A 21,949-nucleotide genomic window follows, 5' to 3' on the forward strand; every position below is an offset into this window, starting at 1 on the left:
TCCTCCGAGTCCTTTTTTACCCCAGTGTCCAATAGATTCAGCCCCCTTTTGACCCTACAACAATTTCCTCCACTCCAAAAATCTGCGCCGGTTCTACAGAATCAACAGCCCAGAAAACGTAAATTTACGGCGGTTGTCTCATCCCCCACTCCGAGTCCGGATAGGTCACCAGGGTATGATGTCCAGGGATATCGGGAACTCCTCAAAATACCTCCCTCGGCTATGACTGCCATATCTTCCACTGCCTCTATATCCAGGACGAGCACTCCCGTTCCTTCCCAGCAGGCTGTGTCGCCTGCGACCGTAAAGCCAGAAACATCCCAGGCTTTGAACCCGGTTTCGAAATTCATTCCCGCTATTTCCAATAAACTTGGGGCGTATGCTAAGGCAGCTGAGCACGATGCCACATGGTCAAAAAGGCTTCTTACTCTACAGGAGGAAGTTGTGGCTCTTTTACGCAACCTCGAATCTTCTATTGCTTCACAGCATAGGTCTACCAGGAATGCCGGTAGTAATGTCACCAAATAACACATATTCCCTCTGATAATGATTGTCTATCTCCCTCATATCATATTCATTCCCATTTTCGCGGTACTACAATATAGACATGTTCGATTCTCGATATCTAACCGTAGTTACCTTATCCATTTCTTTTCTCTCTCCCACCCGGTCTAGTAGTTTCGATACCTTTCTTTCTCCCCTCGGTGTTGACCCGGCCTGTTTGTGATTAGTAGAAAGTCGCCAAGTATCGGTCGCTTTGGCGTGAAGATTAGTCCCCTTGTGTCCTTGTGTTTTTCCTGTGTAGTCGTGTTGTTTTATTCCTTAATTTCCCACCTTTTTTACACTTTTGACTTTCTTTGTCCACCTCCTCCATACGTTGGTTTCTTTGTTCGGTTACGTGGCTGGGTATACCGCTCTCAAGCGAAGCCCATTAAATAATGTAGACAAGACAAGACAAGACAAGCTTGTTGGAGCCTGAGAGGAAAAGGATGTGGAGTAACTGGGATTGATGAGGTGAGAGCCTATCTATTTGAAGATGTGGGGTTTGTCCTTGTTTCTCCATGTCTCCTCTTTCTATTGTTCTCTCTTCCCACACTGATGTGTATATCTTATTATGTATTCCTTCTCATGTTCCCATCACTCCATGATTATAAATACATAGAGTTGATGCTCAAAGATATATCAAGCCTTATTTATGAAGTACTAACAGTGACAAATATAACAGTACTTAGTTTCTAATCACATAGTTCCTTTCAATGGCAACTTAATTCACACATACCGGTATATTAAGTAGCTGAGGTTAATGATGTTATTCTCCTTAGTTCTTTGCAATATCTACTTACATTCCTGACAGTGAGAGCCTGTAAATCCAGCAGGGCAGATGCATTCCTTAGTCTCAGATATTACTTTACCTCCATTGTAACAGTTTTCTTGCGGCCCTTAAAAAGAAAACATTATGTCTTATTAATTTTGGTATATTTCTGTGTAATTTGTGGGGTTAAAATTATACTGGGAGTTGAAATTACAGTAGAATATTGCTAGGAAGCTTAATTTCTCTTTTCATTTCCAATGTATGATCACATCTTTCAATAAACTAAAAATAAAACAAAGAAAGAAAGTGGTTTTACATGATGCACTGGGCATAATGAACTTAAGATTAAGATTAGTGTATGCATGTTCTATCCAGCAATGAAGTATAGCCAAATGTTTTGAATATTTATTTTATTAGAATTTTGTATATTGGTACAAATACAGGAACTAATATTAAGACTAATTATCACATTAATTACTATCTTAAAACATCAGTTACATCCATCAGGTACACTTTTAAGCTTCTGTCTCTTCGTACATAATTTCTTCATCATTCACTGGACTAGTTAGCTGGTCTCTATCTTCATTCTTTCAGTCGAGTATGGCTCTTGGTCATCCTATGAGCCACATAGCCAGGTAGATCTGTGTTATTATGTCAGGCATTCACTTGAGAACAGCAATCTATTCATTCTATTGGTCATAGTAACATTCCTGTTGCCTTATTTTCTGCCAACTCCTGTATTTCTTCTATGAGATCTACTATTCCTAACTTCCAGAATATCAATATTCACACTTCTGATAATCATCAGTTTATTACTCTAACAAGCCAGATGTAGTTATACACAAGTTTTCTTCCAGCTTGTTCTGCCCAGTCACGGTCATTGATCCTTTACATCATGACAATTTACTCATAGCTTTTCAATGTCTTTGAATATGTTTTCCTCTATAAGATCACAAGTTCTTCTTCCTATAGGTCTTTTGCTTCTAACTGTTTGTTCAGAGTATGTTCTTGGAGTCCTATTTGCAGATAATGGTATTCTCTTTACATGACCATACCAGTGCAATCACTTAAGATCTAGTGTTTCAATCAACTCCATTCCAATCCAAGTTGCTGTCTATCTTCATTTCTTATTTTAATCCTTTCTTGCATTTGACAGACAAGAACAGAGGAACTTCATTTTGGCGGCCTTGAGATGACTATTGGCTGGTCTTGCCACTGCTTCCAGTCCATATTCATTCATTTAATAATAAGTAGAGTGGTTCAAGACATGTTTTATACAGAGTGATCTTGGAATAGCAGTAGACATTTTTCATCCCAAAGCATTTAACAAATGGGGTGGCAGAATTAGGAAGTTGTTTGTAATCTGTTGCCAATTTCTTGTTTTATGATACTGTCTGAGGAAATGTAGCTACCTAAATATCTGAAGTTGTTAACAGCATCTTTTCTGACAAATCACCTCTGCTTGGGTGATTCTTACCCAGAAATACAAAAAGAAAACTTGCAGTTTTACATGGCAGGACCTCCAGTTTTACAAAGAATCTGAACCACAGAAATGCAACGCAACTTTTCATTTTAAAAATCTCACACGCATTGGACGGGAATCAAAGTATGGCTGCCTTGGTGAGAAGTTAGTGATGATGTCACGCGTCTATCACAGTCCAAAACAGCAAACCATTCTCCATTTACATCACAGGAGGAGTGAGACTAAGTTCGATAGAGTGGTTAGCCCTAAGTCTGATTGCCTCCAAAAGTTAACCTGGTACTTATTTTGGTGTAGACTGAGTAAACCTCAGGGCCATGTGCAACTCGAAGTAGAAATCTTGTTGGGTTTTTTTTACTTCTTAACGGGGAAATAAACCCATGTCCTTCCTGGTGAACCAAGCACAACTCTACCTCATCGACCAGGTAGCCCTTTTGCCAGATATACAGTATTTTCACCCACCTGCGTTCAGAAAATATGGCTGTAGTTTCCAATTGCTTTCAGTTGTCCAGCAGTAGCTATACAGAAAAGCCACTCATGGTTTCATCTAAAGACATTTCAGTTAACTATCCTGTGTGCCAACCCTGAAGTTTCTGAAAAGCCTTCCTTTACTGATCACTTGATAGTAAGACCACTCAACGGGTGCCCATGTGAGTAACTTGGCTACCTCTTCACTAGATTACACAAGCCTTCCCATCATGGTAAGATCATACATTTCACTGATAATCTCACAAGGGGGTATGGTTAGCAGAGTGGCACAGTGCCAGGGCCATATAACCATTGGATCCTTAGGTTGAATCTTCACCCAAAAATAAAAATCACCTGGTGTCAGAAAGATTATCCAGCCTTAAAACCCTGATAAAAAAAACAAGTTATCCAGGGTGGATCCAGTGCCCCCAGATGTAATCTGGGATAGGCTGAAGAAAACTTTAGTTATTTATCTTGTAATCCATTTTTTATTTAAAAAAAGTATTATTCTTTGCTAAGGTCATAATGGTTTAGGAGAGAAAAGGAACAGGCATGAACATTTGAAAATATAATCATGTTAGTGTGTCACATCTAGTGGCAGGGTTCATTTCATTTCATTCAGCTGGTAGCTGTGTCAGGCTAAAGGTTTACTCTCTTCATGTTGCAGTGTGTCAGTCCATTGTTGCTCAGCTCATCCATAAGGTCTCTTTCTGACAACTTCCAGAGTAAAGACAATAAATTCAGTTCTGTTCACAGCATGTCCATGTTGACTTTCATGCCTTTCCTCCTGGATTAACACAGCAACAAAACATTTTTATATGTCTATGTTGGAAACATGATCCAATCTGGTGACGCAGCCTGACCATCTCAGCATCTTTGTTTCCTTGATGCATAGTCAATGATCTCTCTCTTTCGTAGTTGGCCAATATTCATTTCCAGAGAATACAATGAAATAAATATAGAGTGATAAATTTTAGATGGTATTTCACCCAGTCATCATCATCATCATCATCATCATCATTTCTTCGCTCCAGCAAGCCGGATGCGGTTGTGTACGAGCCTCCTCCAGTTTGTTCTATCCATCCACAGATGCTGCTCATATATGCGACACCAGTTCGCATCTCTAATTTCAAGGTCCTTCATTATCTGTTTTTCCCAAACATCACGAGGTCTTCCTCTTGGTCTCTTCCCAGGAACTTGTGGTCAAAGTATGTTCAAAGAGTCCTGTGAGGGTTCATTCTTTTCATGTGACCATACTATTGCAATCTCTTCACTTCTAGAGTTTCCAGCAAGCTTCTTTCCAATTCAAGCTGTTGTCGGATATCCACATTCCTTATTTTATCCGTTTTTTGTGTTTTGTAGACAAGAACGGAGAAACTTCATTTCTGTTGCCTGAAGATGACTCTTTGTTGGTCCAGTAAGTGTTGCTGCTTCCAGGCCATACGTCAGTATAGGTACTAGATATATTTTGTACAAGCTGATCTTGGAAACTAACGGAAATGTTTCATCCCAAAGTATTTGACGTACAGCGTGATATAATTTGGAAGCTTTCTGTATTCTGTTACTAATCTCTTGATGTATGGTATTGTCTGATGACAGAACACTACCTAAATACTGGAAGTTGTCTACAATATCCATCTCCTCATCTCCAATTCTTAGATGAACAGTTGGAGAGTTTCTACTCATCACCAAGCCAACTGTCTTCATTTTGCTGATTTTGAGACCAAAGGTTGTAAAAGCTTCATGCCAGAGATCAAGTCTAGTTTATACTTCCACTTCTGTCTCACCCCATACCATTACATCATCAGCAAAAACCAGGGCATTAGTTGTTGGATCCTTTCTCTTAACCACTTTTAAAACTTCATCCATTATGATTATGAAGAGAAGTGGTGAAAGACAATATAAAAAAATATATTTCACCCAGTAATGACAGGTAATCCCTTGGAATGTTATGATTGCTTATTCATATATTATTTAAGTTTATTTTTGTTGACCAATAGCCTATGTTTCATCAAGTGATTGTTTCATTGTTGGGAATAGTTTTGTAGATCAAGTCTGTTTTTGATGGCTAGCATGACATCATCAGAGTAGCAAAGGGTCCAGGATTCAAGTTGGTACAGATCTGTTATAAAAGTATCCATCACAGAGATGAACAAAAGTGGTAATAAAGCTGATCCCTGATGGACACTATCTGTAATCTCAGAGTTAAAGTTATCATATGCTCCTGCGGCTGCTTGGACATAGCTTATTGGCTCTGCATAAAGCAGCTGCACCCATTTGACATGGTATTCTGAAACACCATTCTATCCAAGTGCAATCCAAATCATGTCACATGGCATGCAGTCAAATGCTTCCAGGAAAGCAATATGGAGCCATTTGTTTTTTTCATTATGTTCCTCAGCTAGGAGTAATTCAGAATGGATTGCAGCAATTATGCTGCAGTTCTCCACAAACCCAGCTTGATTCTTGGTCATTTTGTGAATGTAATAAAACATAATCAACAACCGAAATTAAAGTTACTGCAAAAGATTAACTGCAGTTAATGCAAGACTTTGCATTCTGAAATCTATCACACTGTGATTCATAATGACAGGTGATTTTGTGTGTGTTGTTTATAAAACAATGTGTTTCCACATAATGGTACATTTATTTTTCATGAAAACTAAGGCACATTTATAGTTTAATTAAAACATGTCAATTTGACACTTGTCAAAATATATTGCAGTATGACATGATGAGAAATTTTCTGAGAATTTAATAAGTCAAAATAGTCAAACAGCAATTATTTCATTTATGATACCTTTCCAAAATAGCAAAAATAGTAAAAATCAACCAGCACCAAGGGAAGAAGTAGTAATTTAGTCAATAACAGGGTAGGTATAAAGACTTTATTTATTGCACAAGCAAATTGCTTCAAGTTAATTGATAATACACCTAACAATGTATAATGGAAAAGAAATAATTTAAGTAGTTCATATGAGGTACTTTTACTCATATTTCTTTAGACTTGTATTACAATGAGTTTACCGAACCCAATGGTATTTTATAGCTACTGCGAGCAGGAATTAAGTCGGCCCCTAATGTGGGGTATGGATGCCATTTGTAGCCATACCACTGGAGTACAGACATTACCTCCCATGAGATTCCATAAACATTTCCTTTACTGAGGGCCCATTACCCTCCAACAGTGGCTAATCTGCCCAAAGTCATTGGCCGCTCTAGAGAGTCAGTTTATTTCCTGCCGTCTGAGATTCACAGGAAAAACCAAACGAGACAGGACAAGCATGAAATGGCAAGATAGAGAGTTCATAATGGGAGACTGCAGGACAGGACTGCTTCAAAAAAAAAAAAAAAAAAAGAGAAGTGGTTTGGGCATGTGATGAGAATGTCAGAAAAAAAAAAAAAAGAATGCTAAACCAGGCATACAAGGAAATGATGACAGGAAAGAGGGCTAGAGGCCAGCCCAGAACTAAATAGAAGGCTACAGCAAGGGAGTGCATGAAAAACAGAGGAATCAATTTTGACAGAGTTTTTGAAGAGAAATGGTAGAAGGATGGAGTGAAGTGGAGAGCATTAGTACACTACCCTACCCAGAGAGAATCTGAAACAGGGTTAGTAGTAGTAGTAGTAGTAGTAGTAGTAGTAGTAGTAGTAGTAGTAGTAGTAGTTGTTGTTGTTGTTGTTGTTGTTGTTGTTGTTGTTCAGATGAGAATATAATTGCTTTCATTTGTTTTATTGAACTCTACCCCAACTAGTATTAGCTGTATCTCTTGTATTATTGAAAAATACTGAATATATATAGCATGATAAAAATAAGTTCTAAAAACAGATAAGGCATATTACAGTACCTGTTTGAGAGTATGGTTTCACTTCAACCTCTGGGACTTGATGCAGTTGTACAGAATCATGTATTAAATAAATATCCTCATCTGTAAGAAAGCAAAATTATACAACATTATATTTAGCATTCCAAAACTCATGACATGCAATAGTTACCCATTTGAAAAAAAAGCTTTTTTTAATAGTGTACTTTTATTTATTTATTTATTATGTTTTGGCAATCTCGTTTCATGAAATGTCAGGTCCAGGTAAGTAACTTCAGACTTGTAATATCAAGATAAGAATAAGATGATGATGATGATGATGATGATGATGATGATGATGATGATTATTATTATTATTATTATTATTATTATTATTATTATTATTATTATTATTATTATTATTATTATTATTATTATTATTATTGCTGTTTAAAGGGGCCTAACATCTAGGTTATCAACCCCTAATAGTACGAAATAAGATGAAATGTAATGACAATATAAAAGCCCAAAATTCATCCACTGACAGAATTCAAAACATGATGATGAATGAATGAATGATTATGAATTTAAAATAATCAGCAGATCCAACTCACAATATTGAAAATTAAAAATAAGTCCAAAATCGATCCACTGACTAGAATTCAAAAAGGCGATGATGAACAATGATAATGAACTTAAAACTATCAGTGGATCAACCTGCAATGTCCCACCTTCCCAGAAACTATCTTAAAACAACAGTACAGTATTACTGACGAAGGGACTGCTTCTAAAGCACACTCCTGAATCGATGATGCTTGTTGTCTAAAGGGGTTCAAAATCCAGGTCCACGACCCCTCATAATGGTACTTATCGCTAGTAAAGTAGAACCATGGTATTTCTTATGTGGCGGTACTGGTACTAAACAAAAGTAACGTAGACTCATGCTGTTCCACACATTATGGCACTACTCACAAGTAATGTACGTCACACAGGTAACGCAGACCTATGGTCTTTCTCACATAATGGCGGCACTCATAGGCAATGCAAACTCATGGTGTTCATCACCTAGGTGTACTAATCACAGGGACCCGAACTATCCCATGGTGTTTCTCAGATAGCGGGTTCTAATCACAGGCAACGCAGAACCACGGTGTTGCTCATATGAAAATGAAAACCTACAACCTGTTTTCCAGTCAGTGACTGGATCAGGGATGGAATGAATGAAGCCCCCATCTTGCAGTGAGGATAGGAATTGTGCCAGCTGCCAAAGCCTGTTGCAGTCCTCTGGGGACTGACAGATGAAATGAAATGATATTGGAGAGTGTTGCTGGAATGAAAGATGACAGGGAAAACTGGAGTACCGAGAGAAAAACCTGTCCCGCCTCCACTTTGTCCAGCACAAATCTCACATGGAGTGATCGGGATTTGAACCCGGAACTCAGTGGTGAGAGGCCGGAGCACTGCCGCCTGAGCCATGGAGGCATTTTGGTCTTGCTCATATAGTGGTACTAAACACAGGCAATGCCCAGACTTGTGGTATTTCTCACAGGCAATGTAAGTCCGTAGTTTTCTGCATATAGTGGTACTAATCAAAGGTACTGTAAACTCACAGTGAGCCACTCTCTGCTGCTACTAATCACAAACCTATTGTGTACCTCACGTAGTGGTACTACTCGCAGGTAAATGAAATGAAATGATATTGGATGTTGTTCCCTGCATGATGGTACTGATCACAACTAGTTTCATGGTTCTAATTCAATCATCCCTTGGTCACCTCTTATGACAGGCAGGGGATACCGTGGGTGTATTCTTTACCTGCGTCCCCCACCCACAGGGGGTTAAGATAAGAATAGCAACAAGTAATAGGATAAACACAATAAAAAGTGAAGTCATATACAGAGAGGTAGGAACAAGAAAGGAATACATAATAGGACAAACACAATATCAGGTCAGCATGGAAAGAAGGAGCAACAGAAACAGGACACGAGGACAAACATGATTTTTTTTGTTTATATATTGTTCGATAGTACATAATATAATGCTCATTTTCAAGAAGATTGTACTTTTCCTTTTATGTTTTCATGTTTGTCCCTGTCTTCTTTTCTGTTGCACCTTCTTCCGATGTTGACCTTAATTATGTTGTTTTCACTGAATGTGCTCTGTCTTATCATAGTAATATAGTAGTTAACACTTAATTACTCATGTCAAGTCACAGAGACCGAGTGAATTTTCTTTAATATAAATGGTAATATACCTTAAAATATCACCAGCGCTAAGTAATTTCATCTGCTGTTCCGTTATTTGTCATCATGCAGTAGGGGTCATTGCTGACAGTAATTTTTTAGGCATCTAGTGTTATAAGATTTGACCCAATTCAAGTGTGTAGAAATGAAAATTAGTGAGTGACTAAACAAATTTTATGTGTTTGTGTTATGCCTCTTACGACAGGCAGGGGATACCATGGATGTATTCTTCATCTGCGCCCCCCACCCACAGGGGGTAAGGTAATTACTACTGTTAGTCTTGCAGCGCTACTTTTTGTCGGATCTGGAACCTTCTGCAGTGCTTCTTAAGGACTGTCACTCATCATGTTCTCCTGGATTCGGCTCCTCACTCTCAACGAGCAGCTCACCATAATTGCCGCTATGTGGTAACGTCTATGCTGACTTCTCGTCCAGGCTGATAGTTTCGCCGCCCATTTGGAGGCAGCATTTTGATGACATGCATTCATTTCGCCTTGCTTGGGGCCGTTGACCTGGGCTTGCTCTCCTGTTTGAACGAAAGCATGTCAAGCCGAGCACTCTCTACATTACTGCGGCTGGCCTGTCCAGCACTTCTATTTTACTGAATTCCATTAATGCCAGTCTGGACTTAGCATTCTGCACAAATTCATGCCTTACTCTTATGAATATTTTAATCTACGTTTTTGTCAACATGTCTGGAAGACGACATTTTTTACTCAAATGTTTGCCTTTGAAGATTTGTCTATAGCACTGCAGTGTTGGACTATTTATTTGACAATTTTAATGTTTGGCAACCATTTCTTTCAATTGTTATCTCCCTGGTGGAGACGTTAATGCTGCAAGTCTGGCTTCAAGTTCGTCCTTAAATTTCGAGTCTTTGTTAATCTATTGTTTACGCAAACCACTTTTATATTTAACTATGTCATTTTTTGATGTCTTTAATATCTATTTGTGCTGTTCAATTTCAATACTGGTCTGGCTTGGACCAGCCTTCCAAGTTAACATGATTTTCAGATATTCTGAATTTTGTCAGCTTCAATTTATATTCACATTTATGTGCACAGCCGGTGGTCGGTTTGGCTCAAGGACATGTGTACTCTACCTGATTTTCAAGTTTAATCATTGTTTAAATCATTTAAATTATTTATTGTTGTTCTCTTAAAGATTATAATAAATGTTGTCACTGCTGATCCCTTATCTTTATCATTTCCCGTAAAACTTGGAATTCCTCTCTGGCTTTCCCTTGTTTTCCATATGGTGCCGATACCCGGGACAGCAGATTTCACTTTCTTCCTATTTTATATTCATTTTGAATTGTTATTGTTTCAGAAGATGATTTTGTAATTACTTCATATTCGTTCCTGATGCAGCCTGCAGTTGCCCTAGTTAACCCGGAAGCCAGCATGCTGCTCGAGGACAAGCTGATAAGAGCTCGCGCTGCCTACAAGGGACAGTTAAGCTTGTTCCGTAAGTTCCTTACCAGCTGGGAAGACGAGACTTGCAATGTTGACAAGCTTGTTCAAAGGTTGAAAAATCATGAGGTGGCTTACAGTCGTTATGATGAAGCCCAAACGAATTTAGAAATTCAATTTCCGGAGCAGTTAGTCAATCGGGAGGAGGTTGAGAACCTCTATTATGAAGGACACGCTCAAGCAGTTCAAATCATTAGACGTCTTACTCATTCCTTGAAGCAGGAAGAACTTTCAAATTCCACTCCCCGTTCAGGATTGTTGAAAACTCCTGATAGTTCGGCTCAGGTCTCTTTGCCTAAAATTCAGCTTCCTCAGTTTCGCAGTAATGAAGATGAATGGGATTCCTTTTTTGACTTGTTTGACTCTTTAGTCAACCAGAACGAGTCACTTCCTGACGTTCAAAAATTTCATTACCTTTGTTCTTCGGTACAAGGTTCGGCGTTGAAGCTCATTGAGTCTCTTTCTCTTACTGGTGATAATTATAAAGTTGCTCTAGGGTTATTGAAGGGACGTTATGCTAACCCCTGCCTGAGGATACATCGACATATGCAAGCCCTATTTAATTTACCTGCTACAAGAGTAGATAAGGTCCAAACATTTAGAGCATTATTAGACACTGTTGAACTCCACGTTAAGGCTTTGGCAATTTTAAATCAACCGGTTGAACACTGGGATACTTTTTTAGTATATTTGATTTCTTCCAAATTTGATCAGGATACATTAAAAATCTGGGAGTTTGAGATTTCCAATTCTCAAACAGTTACTTATAAAAATATAATTCAATTTCTAAGGCAGAGATGTCAGATTCTTTCAGCTGTCGATTTTCAAATGAACGGCCAGCCTTCAAAATTGACGAATAAACTTCCGCTGCCCTCAAAGGTCTCTAAGTTCAAATCATTTTCAAAACCTCAGGTGTTGAATGTTCAGACCAAAAATTCAAAATACGGGTGTGGTTCAGAAGGTCATTTGTTATATTTGTGCCCCAAATTTAAATCGCTGTCCATAGATGACAGGAGGCTATTTCTTCAGGCAAATAAGCGTTGCTTTAATTGCTTATCCAGCAATCATTTGCTGAACAAATGCAACTCTACTAATTCTTGTAAGCATTGTGGCTCTAAACATCATTCCTTAATACATCGCAATAGCAAAACAGGAGTTAATACTTCATCGGCAAACTCTATTCAAGACGGTATTCCATCTGCTAGTGCACAAACCTTTGCTCAAGGTTCATCCTTTTTGCGAGGTTCTCAAGTATTGCTTTCCACAGCCGTCATTCAAATAAAGGATTCCGGAGGTCAGTGGAACTCGGTTCGATGTCTGTTAGATAATGCCGCCACTCACAACTTTATTAGTGAGAATCTGATAGAAAGGTTAGGATTACAAAAAATTCCTACCGATGTGGAAGTCACAGGCATCAATAACAACAAAACATGTTCTACTAGTTTTGTGAGGATCTGTATTAGGGATTCTATTCAAGGCAATGTAGTTTTTAATTTGAATTGTTTAGCTATGAAAGTTATCAATAGTAACACACCTCGTCTTTCCTTTGATATTAAAGACTGGGCCATTCCCCCTCAAGTTAAATTAGCAGACCCTAGTTTTTTTGAGAGTGCACCTATAGATCTTTTATTAAGTGCTGATATTTTTTGGCAAGTATTATTGCCTGAGAAGGTATTGCAACCGTTAGGGCTTAAGTCGTCGCACCAAATTATTAAGTAAGAACCAGCTCTGAACACATCGGGAGACAAAATGAAACTGGTCCCAGTAATTGGGCAACAAAAATGAGGCTTACATTAGGTATAATCAGGGTAATATTACTTAATTTGGTTTCACAAACAGATGTACAGATGGAACACTTGGATGAGAACCGCCAAAAGTCACTTACCAGGCTTGAAGTCTCATCCTCCCTACTTTCATAAGATCACCGGCTGAATTCGTAGAGCAATATGGGTAATGGAATGTTCGATAAAGAAATAAAATAGGCACTGTCTAAAATAATGAAAGTAGGATTCTATAATATGAGAGGGATATGCTAATATTGTTAAATGAGAAGAATCTCCGTTCAAGTATTATATTCTAAACATATTTATTATACTGATATGAACCACACAAATAATGTTGTATCTCAACATATGAGCAAAAGAAAACAATTAAACGGACACAATTATATACATTATATGCCTTCTTTTCTTGAAATTGTCCTGGCATAATCAGTTCTTGGCGTACATCAATTCACTCGATCAACATACACTGATATATGAGTTTTTTTATTTATAAAAAATGGATATTAAATGGTATCCTTTATTTATTAAACTCTCGTCACAAATGGATATTAAATATGGTTCCGGTACCGGGGATCGAACTCGAGCCTCCTGGGTAAGAACCAGGTATCCTTTATTTACTGGTCATGATTTGGATAGAGAAAGAAAAAAAAAAATTTATAACACAATATAAGCACATCTGTTATACACACGAGATTGCTTTGCCGAGTATCGAACATGTGATCCATTTGACCACGACAAATGTATATTTACATTGAACACTTACAATGAACATACAAGCTGAACATATATGTACGTATCCTGGGTTTACCTAACAAATTATATATATTTAAAAAAATCAGCCAAAGCTGGAATCGAACCCATCACCATAGAACACTTTGGGAAATAATAAAACACACAGAAACATACATATAAAAAAAATATCAAATATATTTACACAACACATCTTGAAGATATGGCTTAACCAAGCCATAATATCTGGTTAAATCTTCGCTCCAACATCATTCGAACCAACAGGCTTCGGCTTCCAAGGTAAAAATTTTTGAACTCCAATCAGAGGCTAATTTAATATCTAGCATGAGAAGGGATCTATCCTTCACAAAATCCGGAAATTATCCGTGTTACTCGCAACGTATAATTAGAATGGGATTGAGACTACTTTGGTGAATGAAAAGAGCTTGGCCCGTTAACATCGCTTTGCTAGAGACTGCAAAGTTTGCTCAGCCTACAGTCGACCGGCATATACCTGTCAATCACAATAACAGCTGTAACTAGTCCTGGGTTGCGGACACCATAAATCGTCCTTCACTCTTCCTTTCACCTTCCTTACATATCATCTCGGCTTATTGTCAAGTATGCACTCACTTGAAAGCCATTATTTCTTATTATTCATTATTTGGCTATATATTCAGCCCAATTCAATATCTCACAACAGCTATAATTATTTATTATTCCTTACCACTCCAACAACATAACATGTTACTGCTTCACCCTCTCATGTCATGCCATCACATCTCAATCCGTTCATTTAACTCACATAGAAGATTCCATTCTTTCAGGCTATTTAATTCTTCTCACATTTTCATATATAATTATAAATTAATTTATACCTCGGTTTGGATCCACTCCAATGATTATCTAATATTATCCGGAATTACAAATACCTGAATCACAAACGTATAGTTTATATATAAACTACTCTGAAGATCTTTACCAGATTTAAAAAAAAAAATTACGAAGAAATATAAGTCTAGCAAAATTGCCGTCCTTCCCAAAGACAGTTCATTATAAGCTAAATACTTTGGGATCTAAATAATAATTTATGCAAATGAATTTGTTGAATATCAATGATTATCTTGAAAATCACTTGATGATCCTAACTAATAATAAATCTTTCCCAGTCATACGCGCATAATGTTCCCTACATTTTTAATTATTAATTATGACATTACAATATTTACAAAATAAAATTATTTAATTAAAAGAAATAAGTTTCATAATGATAGATCCGTATTGAACTGTGATTACAATAGAGTAAAATAATATATTATTATTGGTCCACCTTTTCAATACAAAATGAAAATTACATAGGGACTAGTTTCGACCTAGTAATAGGTCATCATCAGCCTGAAGTAAATTAAAGCGTAAATATCGAAGAAAAACATAAACAATGTAAACACAAGTACAGTCTTTTTAAAGGTACATACCATGTGGGAATTTGAGTAGAGATATATTAAAAATAATAACTCTTCCAATTGACGAAGCACTGAGCGGAAGTTATGTAAAGTTCGGTGCGCCGTATATTATAAAAGACCACTGTGCACTAAATGATGTAATAAAGAAGAAGAGTAGGTTGAATGCTGGCTTCTTCTTAGCTGTTGTATATTCGAAGAAGATTACGTCGTATTTTATAAGGTATTGAAAGACGTCAAAATACATGGATGTTGGAAAGGCTCTTCATTTTTTGAAACAAGGCAATTGTTGCGCGAGGAGGCTTAGGAAACCAGAGAAGCGCTATATTATGTTAAAAAATAGAGATCCTTAAAAAAGTTCCGTGCGTCGTATAAATTGTGGAAATGGAAATCGAAAAAACTTGGTTCTTAAGTGATAATGTTGTTCATTCAGAGATCAATTGAAAATAAAGAATCGTAACATTGTCTTCTCAAGATGTTTATAAAGTAGAATTAATAGACGATGCGAAGTATGATACTAGGAGAAAGCTCTTCTGCTTCTGGAATCTTGCAAGACGATGGATGTTTCACGAGGTGGAATAACATATATGGAGTTAAATAAAGGTGGATATAAATTCGCAGTTCAATGCGGACCATAAATTTGATTCTGAATAAAAGACAGTAAGATGATTTTTTTTTTTTATATATATATTAGCTGAAGAGAGAAACGGAGGTAGGTAAGGATCAAAGGAAAATATTTTTTTGAGGAGGTGAAGGAAGGAAAATAAAGGTATGAGATTTTTTTATTTTTTTATTTTTTTAATTTTTTTATTAGCTGAAGAGAGAAACGGAGGTAGGTAAGGATCAAAGGAAAATTTTAGAGGAGGTGAAGGAAGGAAAATTAAAGGTATGAGGTTTTTTTTTATTAGCTGAAGAGAGAAACGGAGGTAGGTAAGGATCAAAGGAAATTTTTTTTTTTTTTTTGAGGAGGTAAAGGAAGGAAAATAAAGGTATGAGATTTTTTTTTAATTTTTTTTTTTTAGCTGAAGAGAGAAACGGAGGTAGGTAAGGATCAAAGGAAAATTTTAGAGGAGGTGAAAGAAGGAAAATAAAGGTATGAGTTTTTTTTTAAGGTGGGGCTGAGGGATGTGGGAATATGGAAGAATGATTAAGAAAAGTAGTAAAAATAGAATGAACAATTGGACCTTTAATATTAGGTTTCGATTGTCTGAAAAGTTGAATTAGCAGGTCAAAAAGAATGTTTCATCTCATCCACAAATCCATAAAAGAGCGGCTTATAATAGTATGGTTCATCGAGCCTATACAGTCCCAATGTCTGAATGTGATCTTAAAAAAGAATTAAACAATATCCGTATGATCGCTAAACTCAATGGTTACAATAGTTCTTTCATTGAAAGTATTATCAATAAATACAAACATCGTCCTATAACCACTCTGAAAAAAGAAAAACCAAAAATTTCTTCATTTTCTACCTTCACGTTCAATAAAGATATTTACAAGGTCACTAACGTTTTTAAAAAACATGATGTTAAAATCTCCTTCAGAACCAACAATAATAACGCTAATGTCTTACACAACTCATCATCTATTAATAGAACTGATCCTTTTTCAAAATCTGGTGTATATAGGTTCAAATGCAACAGCTGCAATTCTTCTTATATCGGACAAACAGGAAGAAGCTTTAAAATACGATACCTTGAACATGTCAATGCCCAAAAACACAATAAATTTTCTGCAGTTGGTCAACACATGAATGATTATAATCATAAATTTACTGACATTAAACAAGATATGACAATTCTCAAAATTATGAATAAAGGACCTCCTTAACATAACAGAGAATTGCTTTATAAATTTAGACCAATATTTCAATCCCAATTTCAATCTCAATGACATTTCCGATAAATCAAACATTCTTTTTGACCTGCTAATTCAACTTTTCAGACAATCAAAACCTAATATTAAAGGTCCAATTGTTCATTCTATTTTTACTACTTTTCTTAATCATTCTTCCATATTCCCACATCCCTCAGCCCCACCTTAAAAAAAAAACTCATACCTTTATTTTCCTTCTTTCACCTCCTCTAAAATTTTCCTTTGATCCTTACCTACCTCCGTTTCTCTCTTCAGCTAAAAAAAAAAAATTAAAAAAAAATCTCATACCTTTATTTTCCTTCCTTTACCTCCTCAAAAAAAAAATTTCCTCTGATCCTTACCTACCTCCATTTCTCTCTTCAGCTAATAAAAAAAAACCTCATACCTTTAATTTTCCTTCCTTCACCTCCTCTAAAATTTTCCTTTGATCCTTACCTACCTCCGTTTCTCTCTTCAGCTAATAAAAAAAAAAAAAATCTCATACCTTTATTTTCCTTCCTTCACCTCCTCAAAAAAATATTTTCCTTTGATCCTTACCTACCTCCGTTTCTCTCTTCAGCTAATATATATATATAAAAAAAAAAAAAAATCTTACTGTCTTTTATTCAGAATCAAATTTATGGTCCGCATTGAACTGCGAATTTATATCCACCTTTATTTAACTCCATATATGTTATTCCACCTTGTGAAACATCCATCGTCCTTCAAGATTCCAGAAGCAGAAGAGCTTTCTCCTAGTATCATACTTCGCATCGTCTATTAATTCTACTTTATAAACATCTTGAGAAGACAATGTTACGATTCTTTATTTTCAATTGATCTCTGAATGAACAACATTATCGCTTAAGAACCAAGTTTTTTCGATTTCCATTTCCACAATTTATACGACGCACGGAACTTTTTTAAGGATCTCTATTTTTTAACATAATATAGCGCTTCTCTGGTTTCCTAAGCCTCCTCGCGCAACAATTGCCTTGTTCCAAAAAATGAAGAGCCTTTCCAACATCCATGTATTTTGACGTCTTTCAATACCTTATAAAATACGACGTAATCTTCTTCGAATATACAACAGCTAAGAAGAAGCCAGCATTCAACCTACTCTTCTTCTTTATTACATCATTTAGTGCACAGTGGTCTTTTATAATATACGGCGCACCGAACTTTACATAACTTCCGCTCAGTGCTTCGTCAATTGGAAGAGTTATTATTTTTAATATATCTCTACTCAAATTCCCACATGGTATGTACCTTTAAAAAGACTGTACTTGTGTTTACATTGTTTATGTTTTTCTTCGATATTTACGCTTTAATTTACTTCAGGCTGATGATGACCTATTACTAGGTCGAAACTAGTCCCTATGTAATTTTCATTTTGTATTGAAAAGGTGGACCAATAATAATATATTATTTTACTCTATTGTAAATAAAATTATTACTGGCATGCATCTCTCGTGTTTGAGGTGTATAAAAGTATGTACTTAACACATGGTAAGTAAGGCTTGCTGTCATCTGGGGTACATCTTAGATCTTTACACGAACATGATGAATATTCTTGTTCTTGGTAGTCCTTGGTTCCTCTTCATACGATGACCCATGACTCGAACTGTTGTCTTCTCAGTTGAGTTTCTGGACGTTCCCTGTAAAGCTGATCGCAGGCACTTAGGCGCGACTCTTGTAGGCTCCAAATCTTGGGTTCGACAACCACTCACGAACATACAGAAAAATGGAGAATGAGTTATTAAATACTGTTTATGCACTTTCAAAAGGGGTCTACTTGTAACAAGTTCCACTCTTAAGTTGAAATAGATTAACGCAAGTAGTGATAAGCTTGTAGAAATCACTGTTCATTTAATGCACAGACTATCACAACGAATGTCCCTGGAGGATGCGAATATTAATTGTGTCAAGAACAGTTATTTAAATTTTTCTAAATGTCACTCGTTCTTAAATGCTCAGGACTAGTGATAATTATCACTTCTATATATTAATTAACTGTCTCACCACGCCAAATAACCTGAGGCGTTTGCACTTCGTTGGTGATTGCACCATAAGTCATTACTGACTGTCTCTAACGACTGAAACGTTAAAATGCCAAAATAAGGCTTCTATTCAGCAATTATGCACATTAACTTGTACCACACGGCTTATTCCGTAAATATATTTACATCACATTGGTGTGTTTCTTCAATGGCACAACACTTTGTACACTGATATCCAAGACACTGATATCCAAGTTCCACTTCTAATGTGTTGGGCTGCCACTACACAGACGATAATGAGGTAACGTGTTACCACTGCCGGTACACGGATGAGAATGACATACAGTATCTGGGTCCTAGTTGTACTTATAGCCTCCGGACAAATGGTCAGGGGGGAGATGAATTATGTCGCTGCTGAAAATATTGGTCCGGTAATCAGAGTCTTTGAACGGCTTGATAACAATCGAATTAAAGCTTATGACCTCTACTTTCTACTGAACATATGTGAAACCAAAGCGATCAGTGGGTCATTCATAATCTCGAAAGCATCCTTTTGGAAAATCACGCGTCATGTTTCATCATGCAATATCTCCCACTTTTTTCCCCATGTTGTCAGATTTCAGTAGTCACCTTTGATCTGCGTACTACTGTATGATAGGTGTCATTACTGATCCATTATTGAAGTATTGTATTTATAGGCATTGACAGTCAGCATAAAATACATTGGCTCAAATGATACCTGACTTATAAATTTAGAAAAATTATTTCATATAGAAGTATTCTTCTTCTTCCTCTTTTTCGTAAATTATGGTGAAGTGGTACTAATGAATGCGGTGTTGAATTTATAGTGGGCATTTATTTTTCAAAGGTTAACACACCTTAATTCGGCCCAGTCTCCAAAAACCTCCATCTCCGTTCGCAGCCTCATCATCTCTTCCCACTCGCACCAAGTGAGAGTGCGATTTCAAGGTTTAGCAATACTGCGCTGTCTTCTTCTCGTTACAGCGTAGGGAACTGCTCGCTCCGGACTGGCACGTCGCGGATCATACCCGGGTTCGACATACAGAATGCTAACTACTGCATTATATGTCACAGGATGTTGCAGAAAACGGCATATATAATTAGCCAGACCTCCTAACATGTCCACGGCATGATGGTGAACGGTCACAGTACAAATCATGCCTAATGTGTTTGCCCGTAAAACTAAGCTGGGTTGGATTCTCACTGGGTGTCTTCCCAAGAATTCTATAACTATTAAACCTCAATGTCATTTCATTTCCGCTTAGGATCAACATAATCTGGAAAGATTTTGGAAATTGGAAGAATGTTCTTCAGATTGCCTTCAATTCTCTGAGCACGAGCAAGTTTGTGAACAACTTTATAAACAAACTACTTTTCGTAATTGTGATGGTAGATTCGTAGTCCAACTTCCTTGTGTCTCCAATCCCCCTCTCTTAAGTAATACTAAGCCCCGTGCTCTTAAGGCCTTGATAGCTATCGAATCAAAGTTTAAGAATGATCCCTGTCTTAAACTTCAATATACTCAATTCATGGAAGAGTATGAAGCTTTAGATCATATGGAAGTAGTAAAGAAAATTGAAGACACTAGTCTTACAGATTCTGTCTATCTTAATCATTATCCCGTTTGGAAGAGTGAAAACGAAAAATCTAAGAAGATTCGAGTAGTATTCAATGGTTCAGCCCTGGATGATCAGGGAATTTCCTTAAATGATACTCTTTTGACTGGTCCTTCTATTCAAGTTGATTTATCTGTTATCTTGTTAAATTTTAGATTATTTCCGGTTACAGTGATGGCTGACATTCAACAGATGTATTGACAAATTCTGATTGATCCCGCACAACGTGACCTGCAAAGGATTCTCTGGCGCGATGATCCTAAGAAACCGCTAAAAGTCTTCAGGTTAAAAACTCTAACTTATGGATTGAAACCTTCCGCCTTTTTGGCAATCAGAACTCTTCATCATCTTGCTGAATTAGATGGTCATCTCTTTCCCCCTGATGTAAGTCAGGCTCTAACTACGTCCTTTTATGTGGACAATTTCTTGTCCTCTTTTTCTTCAATCTCAGAAGCTACCCAGGTTGTTAAGGGTTTGGTTCAATTACTTGAAGGCGGTGGATTCGTCTTACACAAGTGGTGTTCCAATCACGACCTATTTTTAAACGCCTTTAAGGATAAAGATCTGATTAATGATTGCGTAGAATTGTTTAAGGAATAAACTACCATTAAGGCTCTTGGGATATATTGGAGTCCTAAGCAGGACATATTCACTTATAAATTCACACTCTCTGCAGATTCGCCTATCACTAAACGTGAAATCCTTTCTGAAATTGCAAAAATCTTTGACCCTTTGCAATATTTAGCTCCCATTATTGACCTGGCTAAACTTTTCATGCAGGAGTTGTGGACATTGAAAATTACTTGGGATGGAATTGTGCCCTCTAGTTTTCTTCAAAACTGGATCAAATATAGAAACAGCCTTCTTGAGGTTTCTACTATTTTCATACCTAGAGTTCTTATTAAGCATCCCCCTGCTGATATTCTGGAACTTCATTTGTTTTTTGATAATCGAAACAGACTTTCAACGTATTAGGTCGTGTAACGTACATGTAGTACGTGTTGAAGAGATGTTAAGTACAGAACAAAAATGGCCAGCCGGACACCAGTGGGATCCGAACCCACAACCTCCCCCACTGGTGTCCGGCTGGCCATTTTTGTTCTGTACTTAACATCTCTTCAACACATACTACACATACGTAACACGACCTAATACGTTGAAAGTCTGTTTCGATTACAATGCGGTCGTGAAAATTCAATATTCATTGTTTTCTGATAGTTCTGAAAGGGCATATGGGTGCTGTGCCTACCTTGTCTTAAGAAACGAACCATTTTTTTCCAATCTTGTGTCTTCGAAATCTAAGGTGACTTCTTTAAAGGTTATTTCGTTACCTCGATTAGAGCTTTGCGCCGCCCTACTCGCTGTAGAATTGTCCGATAAATTACTTCAAAAATTAATAATAATGCTATTTGTTTTACGTCCCACTAACTACTCTTTTACGGTTTTCAGAGATGCCGAGGTGCCGGAATTTAGTCCCGCAGGAGTTCTTTTACGTGCCAGTAAATCTACTGACACGAGGCTGACGTATTTGAGCACCTTCAAATAACACCGGACTGAGCCAGGATCGAACCTGCCAAGTTGGGGTCAGAAGGCCAGCGCCTTAACCGTCTGAGCCACTCAGCCCGGCACTTCAAAAATTAAAGGTCCGTATTTCTCAAACTTTTTTTCTCTGGACTGACTCTACTATTGTCTTGTCTTGGCTCACTA

At 37.1% G+C, this 21,949-nt stretch overlaps 1 protein-coding gene across 2 annotated transcripts in view; it reads right to left on the bottom strand.

Annotated features, from left to right (window-relative positions):
* Nucleotides 1-21,949, bottom strand: part of LOC136876466 (uncharacterized) — a 468,653-nt gene that overhangs the window by 158,938 nt on the left and 287,766 nt on the right. For both annotated transcript variants that reach the window (XR_011018471.1, XM_068228445.1), the window contains exons 12-13: nt 7,109-7,189; nt 1,344-1,439 (exon numbers count right to left, since the gene is read on the bottom strand). Coding sequence is in view for 1 of the 2 variants with exons in the window: in XM_068228445.1 (XP_068084546.1) it covers nt 1,344-1,439; nt 7,109-7,189 (177 nt within the window). In the remaining variant the exon portion in view is untranslated. The remainder of the gene's footprint in view (nt 1-1,343; nt 1,440-7,108; nt 7,190-21,949) is intronic.

The sequence above is a fragment of the Anabrus simplex genome, chromosome 6, assembly GCF_040414725.1.
Source record: "Anabrus simplex isolate iqAnaSimp1 chromosome 6, ASM4041472v1, whole genome shotgun sequence".
In the NCBI taxonomy this organism is placed as follows: Eukaryota; Metazoa; Arthropoda; class Insecta; order Orthoptera; family Tettigoniidae; genus Anabrus; species Anabrus simplex.